Source organism: Apis florea, unplaced genomic scaffold (assembly GCF_048593485.1).
Source record: "Apis florea isolate Af1SG1 unplaced genomic scaffold, ASM4859348v1 contig_3496_pilon, whole genome shotgun sequence".
In the NCBI taxonomy this organism is placed as follows: domain Eukaryota; kingdom Metazoa; phylum Arthropoda; class Insecta; order Hymenoptera; family Apidae; genus Apis; species Apis florea.
In genome coordinates, this window is record NW_028256773.1 from 54586 (window position 1) to 73358 (window position 18773).

Genomic DNA, 18773 nt, shown 5'->3' on the forward strand with positions numbered 1-18773 from the left:
ACGATAGAAAATACAATTTTTTTTTAATAATCCCTCGCTCGAATTTCAAGTATCAGCTATTTATTACGCGTCGAGATGATCAAAAGGATGTAATCGAGAAAAATGATATTATCGGGCTCCATTCGTCGAGAAGAAAAAAACGCCCGGTCTAACGTTGCTCCGAAATTAAAAATTTCCCTTATCAAGAGATTCTTATTGTAGGCGCGTAAGTTTTTCAATTTCACTCGGTCGAAAAATTCTTACTTTGTTTCCAATTTTCGAGATTCCTGAGAACCCTTGTTCGAGTGTCTTTAATTTTTGAGTATCTCGTGTTAAAGATTCGCGGTAACACGTGGCGGGTGTTCAGCTCGAGTGCACCAGTTTGCCATACTAATTTGGCCGGATTAATCTTTAAAGCATGAAGTTAATTAATGTAATTAGAACGGCTGTTGCTCCCTTATTCTCGGCTCTTTCGGCGATGCGCTTGCAAAGCAAGATTTCCCCCGTGAACGTGAGGTCTGAAAAAATTATTCAACACCTTTTTATCTCCATTTTTCTCGTTATACAAACTATTTTGCATATGCGTATTTACGCTCCGTGCTTTATTCACATAAACAAGTGAGACTAATTTTTTATCTTTTCACGAATATTTCCTAGACACGGTAGTACAAGTTCATCTTGTAAAAAATTTCTATTTTTACACACTTGATATATGCCATATATATATCTATACACACTACTGATCAAAAAATTAGAACATCTTATATTTTTATATTTAATATAGAGGAAATTGTGATAATAGATGGAGATAATATGACAAATATTATTTTTCTTCTGCCTTTTTTTTTAAAAATGTTTTATCTATTTCGATACAGATGTGAAAAAATTTTTAAATTTTCTTCGTGACGTCCTTATTAAAATTAATTCTATTTGATTCTGGATTCCTATAAAGAATATAAAACTTTCTAATTTTATTTAAAAAAAAAAAATATAGAATTTAAAATAAATTTGATGTCTCAATATTATTTTAATATTATTCATCCAAATTATCGCATCATGAATTTTTATCACTGCATGCAAATGTAATATAAAGCGTGAAATCGAATAATATTTTTCCAATCTCGAAATAAATATAATTAATCTAAATATTTTAAACATAAATGTATTTGGATACGCTAGGTTTGAATTCTTCAGTTTTAAAATTAAATTTTCTTCGAATGATTTAATATTAATTCGATTATTTAATTTTTCTTCAAGTCTCGAAATATTATTTCTTTTAATAATATTTATTTGGAAAATCAGTAAAAATTGTAGCAATTTTAATTTTTTATTTGGACCGATTTTACGTTCTTTGTCAAATATTAATGCTCAAATTTATTCAAAATATATTTCAATTCTAACCGTATCCTTGAAGACCATCTAACGTGAGTTTAGTTCGCTTATACGAAGATGATAAACTTTGCATTGCAAATGCATTTATTTTATTATGCGGACACAATAGTCCAACTGACTAACAAAGCTAACCAGGCGCACGCATATTTTAAGATGAAAACCATGCGGCGCACGGTTGTTCGTGTGGAAGAGTCGTGGTTTTCGGTTTACTACCAGTGGTTGCAGGTGGATCCCATAGAAACTGGAAAAGTTCATTCATCGAGGTGATCTCACAACCAAATTCCATCCTGTTAGCATTAACCTCATCCTTCCCGTTTCTTTATTTCTTTTTCCTCTCTAGTTTTTCTTTTATTTACTCGTATTTTTATTTCACTCCCTCGTTTTTATTCACAATTTCTTTTACCAATTCCCTTCAATATATTCTAATTTTTTTTTATCTTTTTAGTGATATTTTTGCATTAATATAAACTTTTATTATTAGAATTTATTAACTTTATTTCAAGTTTATTTCCAAATGAAACATTTTTTATTAAAATATTTTTTACATTATTTTTTTGGAACTGAACTAAACAATAGTTTAACGTTATTTAATAATATTTTTATAATTATGTTTTTTGAGAAAAAAGTATTTAATTTTACTAAATGCTTAGCTTTGAAAAGAAACTTTAAGAAGCTTTAAAGATTAGGATAATCTTTTTAAGAAAGTTCCAGTAAATTTACTTATCATCAAAAATAAGAAAATACGTTTAAAATATCTTTTCCGCAATATATAAATTCTGTCTACTTAATTTGAATTATCCTAATTAGAAGTTAATTTTAAGATTTTACAGACAGAGTTAAATATTTTCCTAAACACTCTTTCAAATGTTTTTTAAAAGTTCTTTTGTTTTAACAAATAATAATTTTTTTCGAACATTATCCAAAAATCTATTCGTATAATGCGTTCACAAAAATCATTTTCATCATGATTCTTTCGTTGTTTCGTTAATAATTTTTTTTTTCCCATATTTTCATTAGTTCTTCCACACCTATCCTCAAACTTCGTTCTCTATTACTTTCTGACCTCCTTTTTTTTTTTTTTTTTTTACTGCCCCTTTCTATCAGCTTACGGTACCGTTTACCGTTTGTCTAATTTCAACTCCACGTCACGTTCTCATTCCGTTTCCACTTGTAATCCCTTTTTCCAGACCAACTCTCTAATTGTCCCGTGTTTCCACTAGGGAAACATGCACGCAGGCGCCTCGCGGAGACAACAAGATCGGTTTCTTACTACTACGCGTTTTACATTTTAAATTATGAATTAACTTTGCCAATCTTCTTCCTAATTCTTCTTTTCATCACAGGAATTAATTGTTTAATTATAATCGTCGAAGGGAGTAAAGAAAATTCGAGAAAAAAAAAGTTGAGGATATTGAGAGAAAGATTTTATTAAATTTATATGGAATTTTTCAAGCTTAGATTCCAAGTTAGAAATTATGACTAATTTATTATAATATGCTTCATCTTTGTTGTTATATTAGGGAATATGAAGATTTGATAAATGAGATTGTTCAAATTTATTTGAAAAATATAATAAAATATGTTTATATCTAACTCATTAAATGACAATATTCCTTATATAAATTTATATATATTATAAAACTATATGAAATAAATAATAATTGCTTCAAACATTTTGCTACTAAACACTCTCTCGCTATAATAGATTATATAACACACGCCAAAGTATGACTTACTTAAGTAAGTAATTATAGTTATAAGTTAAAATAAAAGTTATTGTCAAAAAACGATATTAAAAAAAAATTTGTTATTAATATTTATTGTTATTTGTTGTCCATTCTTTGACCGCTTTATTATAAATTCCATAAGCGTACGCTATCACTTTTCTCTTTTAATATTTGAATATTCATTTTTCAATTTTGGAAAATATTCGTCGATTATTCCATGAGAATAAAAGGAAGAAATGAAATATCTCTTTTTTTTCTACGTATTTTTTTTTATTTACATATTTCATCAAAACCATATTAAGCCAAGATGACTAATTACTGGTTTACAAAAACTGAACGTTTATTTGACGTTTTTATATCGCAGCTTGTGCACATTCTGCGTTTCTTTCGTTGTTTTTATATATTTGTCGGTAACAATACTCGAATTTTTAATTAAAATATTATTTTTGTATGGTTGATATAAAATTTCTAATTCCTTTTGCGAAGAATACTTAAATCAAATCATAAAGTCACATTACATAAATCTGAATTTTAAATTTTGGAAAAATAGCAATTTATATAATATACATAAATTAAATGCATTCGAGATTTTTAGAGTTTGAAAAATCAAAGAAAGTAAATTAACTTGATCTCAATAGATACTCATAGGATCTCATCACTTTTATTATGATAATTTCCAAATTATCATAATAATCATAATGTTTTAAATTATTTCATTTATTTATGAAATTTATTCGAGAAGAAATTTTATTCGTGACAAAATAAGAGAAAATTCATATGTTTACGCGAGCTTTCTCAATGGAAATTCCATTCAGTGTAAGTATAAAATACGCACGAAAAAGACTCGATCGTTATCCCCTTTCCCATTATTCTCTTTCATTGTTCTGAAATCCACATATCTTGGAACAGTAAGTCGTTTTGCAAACTGTGAAACGAATTGATCTCTCGAACCACGAATCGGCTGTACTTACGAATGAAATTATCTCTCAAGCTTCGACACTTTTGTCCAAATTAATAGTAAAAGAAGAGAGAAATTTCTATTGCTGAAATAATTGCATTGGATTAAAATGTAAAAATTACGTTAGAGAAAAATGTGATAATAAATTGTGATAATGTGAAAATTAAAATGCAATGAAATAAAAATCAAATATTTTACCAATATTTTCTTGACATATGAGAAATTTTGTCATCTATCATTTGTGAAAATAATGAAATTAAGATATGTCGGAAATGAAAATTATATATTTTTGTAACAGGTATTTTTGAAGCGATAAGATATATTAAATAATTCATTTATATATATGTTTAAAGTAGATGTATCGATGTCTTTTGATATTGCTTTGTTATCCTGTATCTGATCTTTATTATCTATATTGCGATCTGGGAATTCCGTTACACGAATGGTTGTCAGAAATTAGATCAAAGTGTTGCAGTTTGGTTAGGATCATGATTGTGCGTGTTAGGTCATGGATCTGTAATATGCCATATACTACTGGGAACGTAATTGCAGCTTATCAAATGTTTATGCAACAATTCACGATGACATTAATATCGATTCTAACGAACGAAATAATTTAGCAAATTTTTTAAAATCCACAATTTTAATATATAAGCGCCGTAACATTTTTTTTCGAAAAACTAAAATTTCATCTATTAACGGGCTATTATATTATTTATCTGATTTTAATCAATTTATTCCATTTCCATCTATCTGTGATCGCCTTATTTTGACAATTGTCCATCTATATTATTTGCTGCATTATTGATAGTCACATATTTTTCTGTTCAATAGTATGTTCTACTTAAAAAATTGATTATGTTAATATATATATTTGTTTGATCATAATTATTTTGTTTATCTTGTCTGATATGTACTTATTTGATTGTAACGAATTTATTTTATTTCCTTTGACAATAATTGATCTTTACCACTTATTCAGTCAAGTATTTATCTGACGATAAGGCAGGCCTATACCACTTGTTTGACCATAATAAATCTATTTTACTTCTCTAATCATAATTGATCTTTATCATTTGTTTGAAAAGAAATAAATTCTTCTTCCATTTTCTGATTATTGGCTGGCCTACACTATTTAATTAGAAAGTAATGAATCTTATAGAATATCTATATATATATTCTTAAAAAAGTATTTTAAAATAAAACCAGATAAATATCTGATTTTTATTTTCTACAAAGCGACAAATTCTCTGAATGGAAATATCTATTCTGGTTATCGAGAATAATGATGATGCTACTCAAACAACTGACGACATTCAGCATCCTCGAATCGGTTGCTTGTTATTCTGGTATAGATAGTCGTTGGTCAAATACAGACGAAGCACAATATTCAATCAGAGATATTTCGAGTTGGTGACATTTGAACGAATAAAGAATCGATGATTTTGATGATCGATAGTTCACGGCTAGGATTCTAAGACAAGACACGTTATTAAATTTTTAATCAATTGTTCGTCTTATTATCCGGTTTTCATTCTATTGATCCATTCAGCGATGAAAGAAAGAAAGTCGAGTTTGCGAACGTAATTGAATGGATAAGAAACTCAAGGATCTGTGTGGTCAGGATCCAGGTAGGTTACTAAATTTATATCATCAGTCGGGGCACTTTTTGCGAGACTCATTAAGGTGATTCGCTTTTTATTTCCCTGTCTTTCATCTGGTCGATGATGTAATAAAAATTAATATGATGGTTAACCCTTTCGAGGCTAATGAGATATTACGTTCGTAAAGTAATTTTTATGTAAATTTTACCATTTTTTCTGATACCATTTACAAGAAACTTACTGAAAAGTGGTATAACATTAGAAGTGAGATTATTAATTTCATTTTGGAAATTAGACTTTATTTTTAATTACATGCTATTATAATATTATAGATGATACCATTCAATCCATTAACAAAAAAATTCAGTGATTTTTACATTCGTATTAAGTATATTACGACAATGTTTCTTAACTCTTGTAATGATATTAGATAAATGAAAATTTAAAATATTAATATTGTTTTCATCGTTGCAAAACGACTATATTGTCTTTAAATTAACTAACGAGAGAATTTCCATGATACTCTTGAAAAATACATCAATATAATTAGTATTAAAAATAAATAAACGACTTGATATATAAATGACTTCTTAGAAAACGACTATCAAAATGGTCATTATGGATCTATGTTATAATGATCATTGTAAACATCTTACATCGTGCATTAATTCTTAATCCACGTTAGCACCTTCCCAACTATGAATACCTAATTTACATGACAACAAAATAAACACACATTCACCGCTTGATTCTTTCTCGCAAACTGCTACCATGTCAATGGAAGAATAGCTTGGCTCCTTACTCGGTGAATTTCTGGCCGATCTTTGGTCAGGTTGCGCATCGAGTTCCAGCAAATTTTTCGAGATACACCGGGATGAAAGGAGATATGCCGGCGACCTGGATGCTTGAATAGATCATTCTCGGTCGGGTTGCCGAATGTTCTGTTGCCATGCATCTGTGCAGGATGCATGCAATGGCGCGCATTCGTACTTTGATCACATCTCCGTTAGAATAGCTTTCACCTCTCTCTTCCTCCACCGTCCATTCTCTCTGTCTATCTCTGTCGAGCCCCGGATGATCGCGCAAAGCTTTTCGAAAGGAGACTTTGACGGGTATTTGCACACGCGCGAAAAATCGTTCTGCTATAACCGGATGTTTCCTTCCCAAACGATATTTTATATAGCTACTTGATAACGCGTTTCTTTCAGAATTATTTTTATCGAAATCGGATACACCGTTTTTCTCCCCTGACGCCTTTGAATATTCTTCTATCTCTTTTGCTCGCGCGCATATGTGTACACGCTTGAAGCTGTGGAAATTCGATTCGAAACGCGGTAGCGAAATTGCATTCGTGTTTTCTAAATATCGCAACAAATACGTGTTTATCTCGCTTAAGAAATAGATTGTGCAAGGGAGTGTGAGTGTGCAAGTAGATTGCGAGCAGTGTTGCTGAAATTTTACAGGTGCACTGAACGAAATAAAGGAAATGTTGCGGTTTTCTTATTTCAACCTTGTAACTATAATTTTTTGAGAAAAAAATATATATATATAAAATACACTATGTACGTGGTCTTGTTAGATATAAAAGATGTTTTTTTTAATTTATGCTTGTTGATGCGAAAAAATTTTTTTCTTACACGTATATACGGTTTCGAGAAAATATTCGTGAAACAATATATATCTGGATTTGATAGGGTCCATTTCGATATAGCTCGATGTTACAGTCTTTCTTCCGATAATTCACATTTATCCCGGGATGTATATAGAACCATGACTGCGAACAACTAAATCATACGTCAAATACGTTTCTTTTTCACAATCCAAGTTATTATTGCATTCTCGACAATTCTATTACGAATTATACGATTGTCTGTGTTGCAGCGGTTAGATGGATATAATAAAGACCTCTATGTTCTAATAGACTTCCATCGATAATCGCACTTTTTGCTATAGCTTACGTTGATCATCGATAGCGAACATATTCTCGTTTATGATCTGAATTTCTACTTTCAAATCTCCAAAATCTCTCTTTATCAACTTTATCGCTACTGGTTTTAACTAACCTACACAAGAATAAGAATAAAACAACTACAAATAACTACGCGAGCATGTCGAAACTGCACGAACGCTTAACCACGAATTGATATGTCTATATCGAAAATAATTGTTATCCCATTTATCCCAAATAATCGTCTGAACCAAACTTCGCCAAGATCGAACCCTTTATCGAATCCGTTGGCCCATAAACATCAGTTGGCAAACGCATTGAAAGCAGCAAACATCAATTTTCAACCAAGTTATCCGACAGTGTACACAAACTGTCGCCATTTTGGCGGTATCGCATATTCATCGGAATATTCGGGAATTTTCCTTGAAGAAAGAGCCGCGTGTGGCCACCGTGGACTTTCATCGGTGTTTGGATTTCAGAGACGGTGTTCCGCGGTGGCCCGGTAAAATCAACAGACGTCACGGAATATAAGAAGCTTCGGGGGATGCGAAAACCGGTGGACGATGTCGATGAGACCGGCCTGGGGGCCGAAGTTGTTTCTCGTGCTGGTGACGACCACGATCGTTATCGGCAATTATCAGCGTCATCGCGAGAGGATCCATTTGCGGGAGCAACTCGTTAACGGGCACAAAGTGACGAGGAACATCACTCGATTGCAAGGTAAGTCGCGTTTCCTAACATTGTTCCGTTTCTACGGGTGGGGGATCGAAGAATATCAATCATTGTGTTAATTTAGGACAACGAGTGTTGTTTTATTGAATCAGATTAATTATCGTTTGCTATCCTGTTTTATATTCTTCTTAAAACATTGTGTATTTCGTTGTTTTAAATAAGAATTTTTTTGGGTAGATACAACGTTTAAAAATGAAAAGGAAGCATTGTAATTGATACTTTTTATCATGGTATATATTCTTATTTAATTTCTTATTTGTTTAATTTCTTTCTCTTGTAATGCAGATAATGAATATCTATTTTAATAATTCCTTTCTCTAAAAGTTCCTTTAATTTGGTAAGTTAAATTAGAAATTTGATTCTTGAAAAATCTCGTATATATTTTGAAACGCTAGATAGAAGAACAGACTATAATGTTACTTAATTATTTCTATTATTATAATATGGAAACTTGGAAACTTGAATTTGAAATTTACAAATAAATGCACTTAGTTTCATTTTAATTTGCATAAATACTTTGCATTATCCATTATGATTTTGAAGTACTATATATATATTTTTAATAAAAATTAGATAATAATAGAATTCCTGACAATTTTTTTTATATTATTCATCGATTGACCAAAATTTGCTTAATATAAATATAATTTTAACAATATTGCACAATATTAAACGTTAAATAATGTATTGGTTTAATTTCGACACAACGAAATAAGAAATAATTTGAGATATAAAGAATTAAGTCTCGTTTTAAAATGTATATTTAATTTATAATATGAGACGTTTTAATTATTCATATGTGCAGTTCTTACGTTATATATATTTTTATAAGAATTTATAAGTGATTCAGTCTGTATCCAACAAGAGACAGAAACTTTCAGTTTTTATTGAAGACGTCAATTCGAATTTTGCATACCATAGGAAACTCTTGTCACGAATAATCTTGTATAAAACGTGAGATAGTGATATAAGCGAGATTTTCACAATGTCTTATACGCGAACCAATATTTGAATAGACGACCCAAAGAACATGTATCAAATCATACGTGTTATATGCTAAAGTTTCGTGAAAAAAATAAACCATTCATAAATTTATAATTTTTCAAAATTTCTCGCGTCCATATTGCTTTTTTTTAATTAGATACATTACAAATGAATATATATATTCATTGTCAATTTTTTTTGCTAAGTATTTCATTTTAAAATACTTTAATTAAATATTCTTTTTTTAGAAAAAAGATACATGAAATTTTAGAATAAATTTCGAAAATATTTAAATTAAATAATCATAAGCAACAAACGAAACGAGGATAATTTAGAATTTAGAGGTATTTCTTCGTTAATTCTACAATTGAGAATGGAGTGCAAGTGAACTGTGCACTATTTTGACTCTTGTTTCGAAGACTTTTCTCTAACCGTGCAACAGAAAGCGAAGTAAACAACGTGAGAAAAAAAGCGCATAACAGCGTATGTTTTACGTCTTTCGAAGTATATACGTACAATATATATATTCTTTTCTCACTGTTCTCAATTTACTCCCAGGCGTAACAAAAGAAGTTGAAAAATAAAAGCTGAAGGTACAATTAAGGAAGGTGAAGAAATTTAGATAATCCTAATCTTAAAAATTATTCTATATAAAATATAGATTATTTCAAATAAATATACTACAATTTTTTTCAAACAAGACTTATATAAAATCTTGTTGAATGAGTAAATTTAAATGCATTTCTATTTTTTCAATTCAAAAACTCATAAATAGTAGATTGCGAATATTTATACAAATTCTTATTAATTAATAATTAAAAATTTGAAAATTTAAATAATGATTTATTTCTTTTTTTTAAATATAATAAGGACAGACTATATCTTAAGCTAACTTTTAGCGAAGATTATAGAATTATAATTATTCTCGTATCATTTATACTTTAATATGGAATTCCATCGGAAATAGAGTCATACATTCCATTTTGGAAATTAAATTAAACCTACTTTTTTATTCATTCATTATATTTCTACTTCATCGTACAATCGTTCATCCAATCAATTAAAAAAAAGAAAAAATTCATCAGCAAAATCCCTTCGAGGAGATTCAAAGGCGAAATTTCTAAACTCTAAACATAATCCAGCTTTTAGGATTAAACATTCAGGATAATCGTACGAAAAGTAAGATTTCCAAAGTCTCATAAATGATAACAAAAACCTTTGAAGCTAGTATCAAAGACAAAGCGTCCTCCGAAGTAAAAAGGGAATTGACAACTATAAAAGCAATTTCAGCCACGTCCGCGCGACGAAGGGCGGAACAAGACAGAGAGAAGAGCGGATATATCGCGAGTTGATATTCGACTACACCCGTACCGTGGATCGATCCTCCATGAAAAACGAAGTGGCAACGTCACGTCGCCGCGTCATTTTCGATAACACCAACTACGACGAGCAACCATTCTGCATACGTTCCATCGCGTGCTCGCCGAATTTATCGCCGATTTATCCGCCGTAAAATTCCCTCGTCACATCCTCTCATTCTGTGAAACGGGACAATGATGGAAACACGATCGAACGACTCCTTAATTCCGTTCTCGAGTGTTTCGCCCTCCCTCCATTTGGAAATTTTTGTCGCGCAATGCTTCGAGCGAATTTGTACCGAGAGAAATTTTTATTACCGGCGAAAGCTTTTTCACAAAGGAGTTTTTAAAAGTTTTTTCCTTTCACCGAAGTCACTTTGCCGGTGAATTTTTGTCCCGTTTGAAACAGGAAAAGAATGTTAAAGGTGGAGAAGGTTAACATCTACTTGTGAATTAATTTTGTGGAATGTGGTGCGAGGAGAGAAATGGAGCTCGAGGTTTTTCAGCGTGTTTCGAAATAATTACGAAGATATAATAAATGAAGAGCATGAATCAGGCATTGGATATTTTGTTTCCATGATGTTATTGAAATTATTTATCGTTGAAGTGGAATTGAGGTAGATATACGAGGGAATATATACGTAATGCAAATGCGCATTAAAAATGTGTAAATTATACTCATACTTTCAAGGAAATATATTATTCGCGACATGGCAATTACGCGTTAACCTTAATTATAGTTAATTACTTTTGCATCCTCGTTAGGTAAAAATTTATTTTAACTGGGAAAAAATAGAAATGGAGATAAAAGTTAACATAACGTATGGTAAATCTTGAATACTATCTTCTGTGCAGTTAGAATTACTTTCGATCTATCCAAGATTAGATCCTCTCAATTTATTACTGCTTTGGGATTTACACTCGAGACTAACTTTGGATGTTGACCTAAACGACGAATCAGTTCAATTAGTCCTCGAACACCTGTCTATCCGAGTACTAAAGTCTCTAAAGTTGGGACGCAAACCTGATCCGAAAGGGATGATCCTATGTTCACTACTTGTAGAATTATGTATTACATTGCATCGTTGTTAAATTAAATATTTAAAAGGAACTATAACTTATATATATGTGATTTTTATGGATATAAAATATTTTTAAATCGAATATGAGAAAGAAAAAAATTCTCAAACGTTGCTAGTTATTTGTGTGATGAATATCGAGAAATATAATATTGCATTTCTTTCCTTATTGAAAAATAAATACATCATCCTCGTTATAAATTCTAATTTCAATAACAAAGAATATTAAATAATGAATTGCATTTGGCGCATGACTGTGATAAATAAAAAAGTAGAAATGTCGCATTTCTTTTTTTATCGATTCAGAATAATTGTCAAATGTTATTAGAAATAAAATTTTATAACTTATATAATCCATGAAACAGAATTTGCAGAATTGCCAAGCCTCGATCTGACTCTATTTTATTACGAGAATGTTTCAAAGTAACGAAAAACAAACACGGAAAACCAATAAAGGCGTAGAGTGTTTAATTACATTCTTTATAGAGAAACGGATCGTCGTTTCCTTCTTACGCTTAAATTTGTTTTACAATCTCATCATCTGTCGATTCGTTAGAACACTAGTGAAACGTGATCCAGCAAATTTTATCATTATTTTGTCGCGACGAAATATATATTTCGTCATTTTATCTTTCTCGTTGCATTATAAATCGCGTGATTGGTGTCGAGAGATGCCTGAAACAGGAACGGAGAAGAAAGACAAGGGACAGTTGTCTTCGTTTTAATTATGCTCGAGGCTTATCGTTGTTATTTAACTCGTGAAAAAATCAGGTGCAGTTATATCGGAAAAAACTACGTATAATTAATTGTTATTTAACGCGCCGGAATCTCGTTATGAAGTATCGACGTAAATTAGAAAAGTTTCTCGCTTATATTGTATCGTGCAACGTCCAGCAACGAATCTATTCTCGCTTTAATAAACGCCTGACAAATTGGAACAAAAAATTTGGAACGAAAAAAAAAAGAAAAATGTATGCTTTTTTGGATATTATAAATACAACATTTAAAATCTCAAACGAAATTATAATTTTTTTAATTAACGCAATGGCATTATCTCTATTCAACAGTTAAATCTGATTAAATTGAATTGATGATTGTGTAAGCAACAACACAATTCACTTAGTTCACAATTCATTGTTCAAAATTGTATGCTAAACATCTTGCGTCTAGAGATTCCTCGTTGTGAAGTTAGGAGTGGATTCATACCAACAATGAACCTGATTCAATGTACAAGTAATTACATATTGTATCCGCCCCCTATTGTTTTGTCAGAAACTGTTGCAAGGACAGGTTTGTCTAATATATGTTCATTAGGCACATATAGAAATAAAGAAATTAATCATACATCGATATAAGAAAGATAAGAAACGAATTGTTAAATTATTTGATCGATTGAAAGATTATTTAAAATTTATTAGATATGTTTTGTGGCAATCGATTGCTTCTACACACGTACAATTTTTAATGAAAATTAAATTCCTTTTTGATTTGTTTATATATTTTTACATTTATTTCGATATCTGAAATTAATAACGTATATGAAATGATTATAAAAATTGTTTATATATAATCCTTTTTTAAAATAAATTCTACATCTTATATAATAAAACATATAATTAATTATATGTACATGTAATAATATTCAGGATTAACATATTCATGAAACATCTTGAAAATAATCAAAAAAATTATATAGATATATAAAAATACCAATTATTTGTTAAATTATATAGAATTGAAATTCGTGTTGGACGAAGCGAAATGAAGATAAAGCGAGGCAGCTCTATCTTCGTCGCACTGTCATTTATCTCCATCTTGCTTCATTTAATTTTAATTGGTTATAATTTAATAAATAAACTTCAACCATTACATTACGTTTTTATACACATCAATTTTTATTTTCATTTTGGCCTCCAAAAATATTCCACGAATACATTAATACTTTGCATATAATAATACACGAGTATCTTTTGTGGTTACTTCGATCAATGAGTATAAATAATTTCAAATACGACTAAATAATAATAAAAAGTTACTTTTTCATCATACTTAATAAATAACTTTCCAATCATCCGCATGTCCCCAACTCTTATACTTGCACCCCATTTCCGTAACATCCCTTACATCAGCTAATTTATCTTCCTTCACCGACACTTTCGTGGAAGCTTTTACTCTTCGGATCCATCGATCCGTGGGTAGTATCTTCACAGATCGGTAAAGTTCATCGGTATTTTACGGTAGAATAACGAGAGGTGTCGTGAAATTAAGCGCGCCACGTCGTGGAATCTACGATTCCGTTTTAATATAATAAACGATGCGTGGGAAGTGGAAGAGTAAGGTGGCTTGGAGAGGGTTTAATTACCAGATCCCTTGAGTTGATCAGTGTGCGGAGGGCGAAGCTCGTGAAACCGACGCCGAACGTGGCGGTGATTCGTCTAACCGGGAAAGTTACACCGAACTTTCTTACCTTGGGACTATTCGAACCCACGGCCACGCTCAAACTTTCGTTTCGCGGATGAATTTTACGACATACAAACCCTTCCTCTGTCGAGCCACTCATTCATTCTAAATATCGTTGCTCTTTGATGTTTGCTTTTTTCTTTTTTCTGATGTTTTCCTCGAGAATCTTATTAATTTAAAGTGTATCAGACCAATAAAGGAATTGAATTGTGCTATGATTTTACGTTATGCGTTGTTTCAAGTTATAAATTGTAAGTTATTTCAATGTTACGATTTAAAGATAATTAAATAAAGAGTAGAGAATATACAAAGAAAATTTTTATTTAAATCAATTTATAAATATGAATTTTTTTAAATAATTTTCAATAATAATAGTCTTCACGTTTATTCTTGATTCAAACGAAGAGAATAATGTTGCGATAACTTTTTTCACATTAAATAAATAAGGAGAAAGGAAATGTTAAAAAATTTGTTACAATTTATTTTAATGAAATTGGAAGATAAATAACCGAGGATCATTCGAATTTATCGAAATTTCTGTTGAGAAAGGATGAGTGGCTTGGAAAGGATTTCTTTATCTTCTTCTTGTCCAACATAGAAGGGTTTAACCGGACAAATTGAGCAGAAAGTAAGAAAGCCGAAATATCATAATTTAGATTTCACGTTTGAGTTATTTGACAATGTAAATTGATAAAGGGAACTGCTGCAGAGATCGTTTTGCTTCGAGTTCAATTTATAACTCAAGTTTCAAACTGTGTGTTTTAGTCGGGTTGAGATCTTATAGATCTAACGCTATAATTGATAACAAGCTTAACTAATGTTCGAAATTAATGCTTCCAACTGTATTTATACCGAAGATAAAAATGAAATTCAAATTTAGAAAAAAAAAAATTTATCGTAAGACGAAAAAGAAATATTTTAAGATACTCAAGATCCTTTGAGATAGCGAAAAAGAAAAAAGAAAATTTTATTTGCTAGCGAATTCAGAAAGTCTTATTTAGTAATGGTATCATATGAGAAGATAAACTGTGGTGAATGGCGTAGGATCACGTGAGATATTCGGTAAGGATTGGTAAGCTATGTCGTGAAAAGTTAGAGATAAGTGGATAAACGGATACGAAAAGACAGAGAAAAAGGAACGACGTTAAGATGGCATCGAGACGAATTCCAAAGACATTTTATGTGGTTCTACCTTTGGCAACAAGGATACTGAAAGGCAAAGCTTCGTCCTATACTCACGACTCAACCGGTATTTTCTTCAATCTCGACCGGAAGGATTTTCCTACGAAATTTGTGTGTCATTGCATAGAGACGTATCCAGAAAACTTTTCGCCAGACGAAAAAGAAAGTTATTTTCCAACCAAAACTTTTATTACGCGTTCAAAGTTCTTCTCATCGTTCCATTAATTTTCTTTTTTTTTTTTTCTTTTTTTTTCGATTTTTAATTCTACTTTTAAAGTACCCGTTATTATTGATCGACTTATAAGTTAAATAATACACGAAAAATCGGCCTCAGTTAGCAGGCGAAAGCTTAAATTATTAATTAACCGTTCACTTTTTTTTTTACATTCGGCAAAGTAATTAACCTTTTTTCGCTCGCCTCAGACCGATTTTAATATAAATTTAACGTTAACTAGAATTGAAATATAATTCGATAAGATTGAAATATATTTATAAAATGGAATGGATTCTTCGAATTAAATTTTTTTTTAATCGCACTGAAAAGGAATCGCATTTAAAAAGTGTGAGATTATTATGACTTTTATAATTTGACGTTTCTTTTTTTTTTTTTTATGGAATATTGATTATAATAGGTAATGGGTAATATGTTGAAACGAGGGAATATCGCGTGTTTCGATAGTTAGTCGCAATAGCTAGTATCAGAATAAAAGTTAATTACCGTACAGAACGAGGGCTTAATACGTGAAACTACCGAGCGGAAAAGTTTTCTCTGAATGAACAATTCGCCAACCATTTTTCTCCTGACAGAGAACTCCATCGCAGACATTGCCTTAATGGTTGTTTCGTAAAAGAAAAAAAAAAAAAAGAAAGGATAACGAAGGGAAAAAATCGGAGAAAAAAAAAGGAAAAGAACAAGCAATCAAACACAAGAAGAAATCTATGTAACTCATTGACCCTCGAACGAATCGCTTTTTCGAACATCAGGAATCATTTTGAAATTATTAGAAATAAGAGGATCAAGAAAATTTTCCAATAAGAAAAATATATCGTTTTCTTATTATTAATAATAAAATATTTATTCGTTCCTTGATGAAAGAGAAGGGAAACGATAAAACGTTGTTGATTTCTCTGTGAATTAGGAAAAGTTGGAACAAACGTCGTCGAATAATTATAAGAATCGCGACAATATTAATAATGAAGAACGTGCTTCGTCTGGTTTATCGGTTGCGGGACGAGCTTCTGTCGAAATTTCGCCGGAATTAATTGTCGTATAAAACGGAGAATAATCATGGACAGATAGTCGACGACCAGAGGAAACGTTCACCACGATGAATAATTCCGAAATCGTGCTCGTCTGAATACGAGCATCATCGCCCTTATTCAACAGTTAATCACTTTGCTTTCGCGTTACGTGTTAACGCGGCTAGGGTGGAATTTCAGTGGGACGAGAATGAAAGCTGATTAAGTCTGGCCCGCTTAACCGGACGGTGAAAGTAAATTATATCATTTAACGAGATTCGTTCTGCGGGCTTTCTCTTAATCGGACAAGATTTCGCCATATTCTTTTACTTTGCACAACCGATTTCCAAGATCTCCATTTTCAGACAAGTGTATAATATATTGATGAAGAGTATCATAATGATATAAGATTGTGGAAATGAGAGAGAAACATTAGAAAGAAAAGTCAAGGAAGGAAGAGTTTTGGATTAGTTAGAGAGCCTTGGTAAAGGCCATTTAATGGATTCTAGAATAGTAAAGGTTAAATCAAAAACTGTTATTTTTCAATAGACTACCGTGCTAATTAGAATATCTTTGAGTCAGTAACATCTACGATATAAGATCTATCGATTCTTGTTTGATAATTAAATTATATCGTTTATGCGTAGTTTGGATAATTGTTTAAAAACATCTTGTTGATGATGGTTGAAAATTCATTTTGAATTTTTTAAATTCCTGGATATAATAATAATCAATGCCAATCAAATACTAAATAAATGTGAATTCGATTGAAAGATCAATGATATTCTTTAATAATGAAAACATTTATTTCAAAAAGTATTGGAACGTTAAAACTTTGTCATTTTTCAAATATTTTTTTCAACAATAAATATTAAATAAACAAATGCATTAATATAAATAAGTATACAAACAATAACTTGCACTCTGTTGCATCTAACGTGAAATAAATTCTTGGAACGAACATTTAAAAGGCGATAATCAATTCCTCGTTAATGATAATCATCGAGATAACGATGGATTAAAAAAAAAAGTAAAACGATTTGAAAAACGATCGACAATCTCGATGGAATCTTGATGAAACAAAAGGAGAAAGATGAGAATAGATATCTCGAAAAAAATGATACGATATTTTAATTACAGATGTCGGCCGATCTTCTCGAGTAATTCCAATTAATTCGGTATTGGTCGCTTGAAAAAAAAAATCATGTTATGCTTTGATCCTATTAGATCACAGGAACACGCTGGACATGTATAATTAATCAGACGGGCGTAATTAAATTCACGATGATTGAGAAATGAGATGAAAGATTTGTTTGATACGTGTTTAAAGCATGTGTTAAAATGTGTTAAATAGGTCGAAAGATACATAACGAATCAATTTATAAAATTGGATATTGTTTCTGGAATCAAGCATAATCATATTAAAAAAAATTTATTTTTTAATTAGATTCTTTTTTAATACAATATATATTGATTAAAAGGTTAAATATTCTCTCTCCGTATGACTTTTATTAAAATAATTACTTGTTAAAATAACTTCTATTCTTTAATAATCGGAAATCTGTTCTTGAAGAAAGCTTTCCTCAAATCTACTAAGTGTAAAATAATTTACCGGGTCGACCTAAATTCTTTTCTTTCTTTTATGGTGGAAACTAGGTCACAGACAGAAAAGAAAATTATATGACATCGTATACTTGAAATTTTTTTATCAGTACTTCCGATTTCGGTATATAAAGTAGGAAAACAGTATATTTCAAATATTCCATATTACTCCAATCCATCCGTTATACGTGAAATAGAATTTCTCTTCCAAAATTTTTATCAATCAATCTTCTTTCTCAATTGAAATTTCGAAAAAAAAAAAGAATATCTTCAAACTTCTATTTTTCAACGTATTATTTCATACATAGAATACGTGTAGCATCAGACCTTAAGATAACGATTAAAATATTTTCCTCTGATGCTAGTCACACATATTAGTCAAATAAATGGAAACGCAATTCGTTTGAAGCTAAACTCGATTACATCTCGGTTTGCCATTTGTTACTTATCCCTCGATGGATCACACAGAGAGGAAACGTAGACGAACTCGAATGGTAACGAGCATCGTTGCAAATGAAATTGTTAGGTG

General features: G+C 30.6%; 1 protein-coding gene across 2 annotated transcripts in view; it reads left to right on the top strand.

Moving 5' to 3' along the window:
- LOC100871711 (zwei Ig domain protein zig-8) overlaps positions 1 to 18773 on the top strand; it is an 85550-nt gene that overhangs the window by 26491 nt on the left and 40286 nt on the right. For both annotated transcript variants that reach the window (XM_086913495.1, XM_003697502.4), the window contains exon 2: positions 8088 to 8328. In XM_086913495.1, coding sequence (XP_086769621.1) covers positions 8172 to 8328 — 157 coding nt within the window. In that variant the 5' untranslated portion in view covers positions 8088 to 8171. The remainder of the gene's footprint in view (positions 1 to 8087; positions 8329 to 18773) is intronic.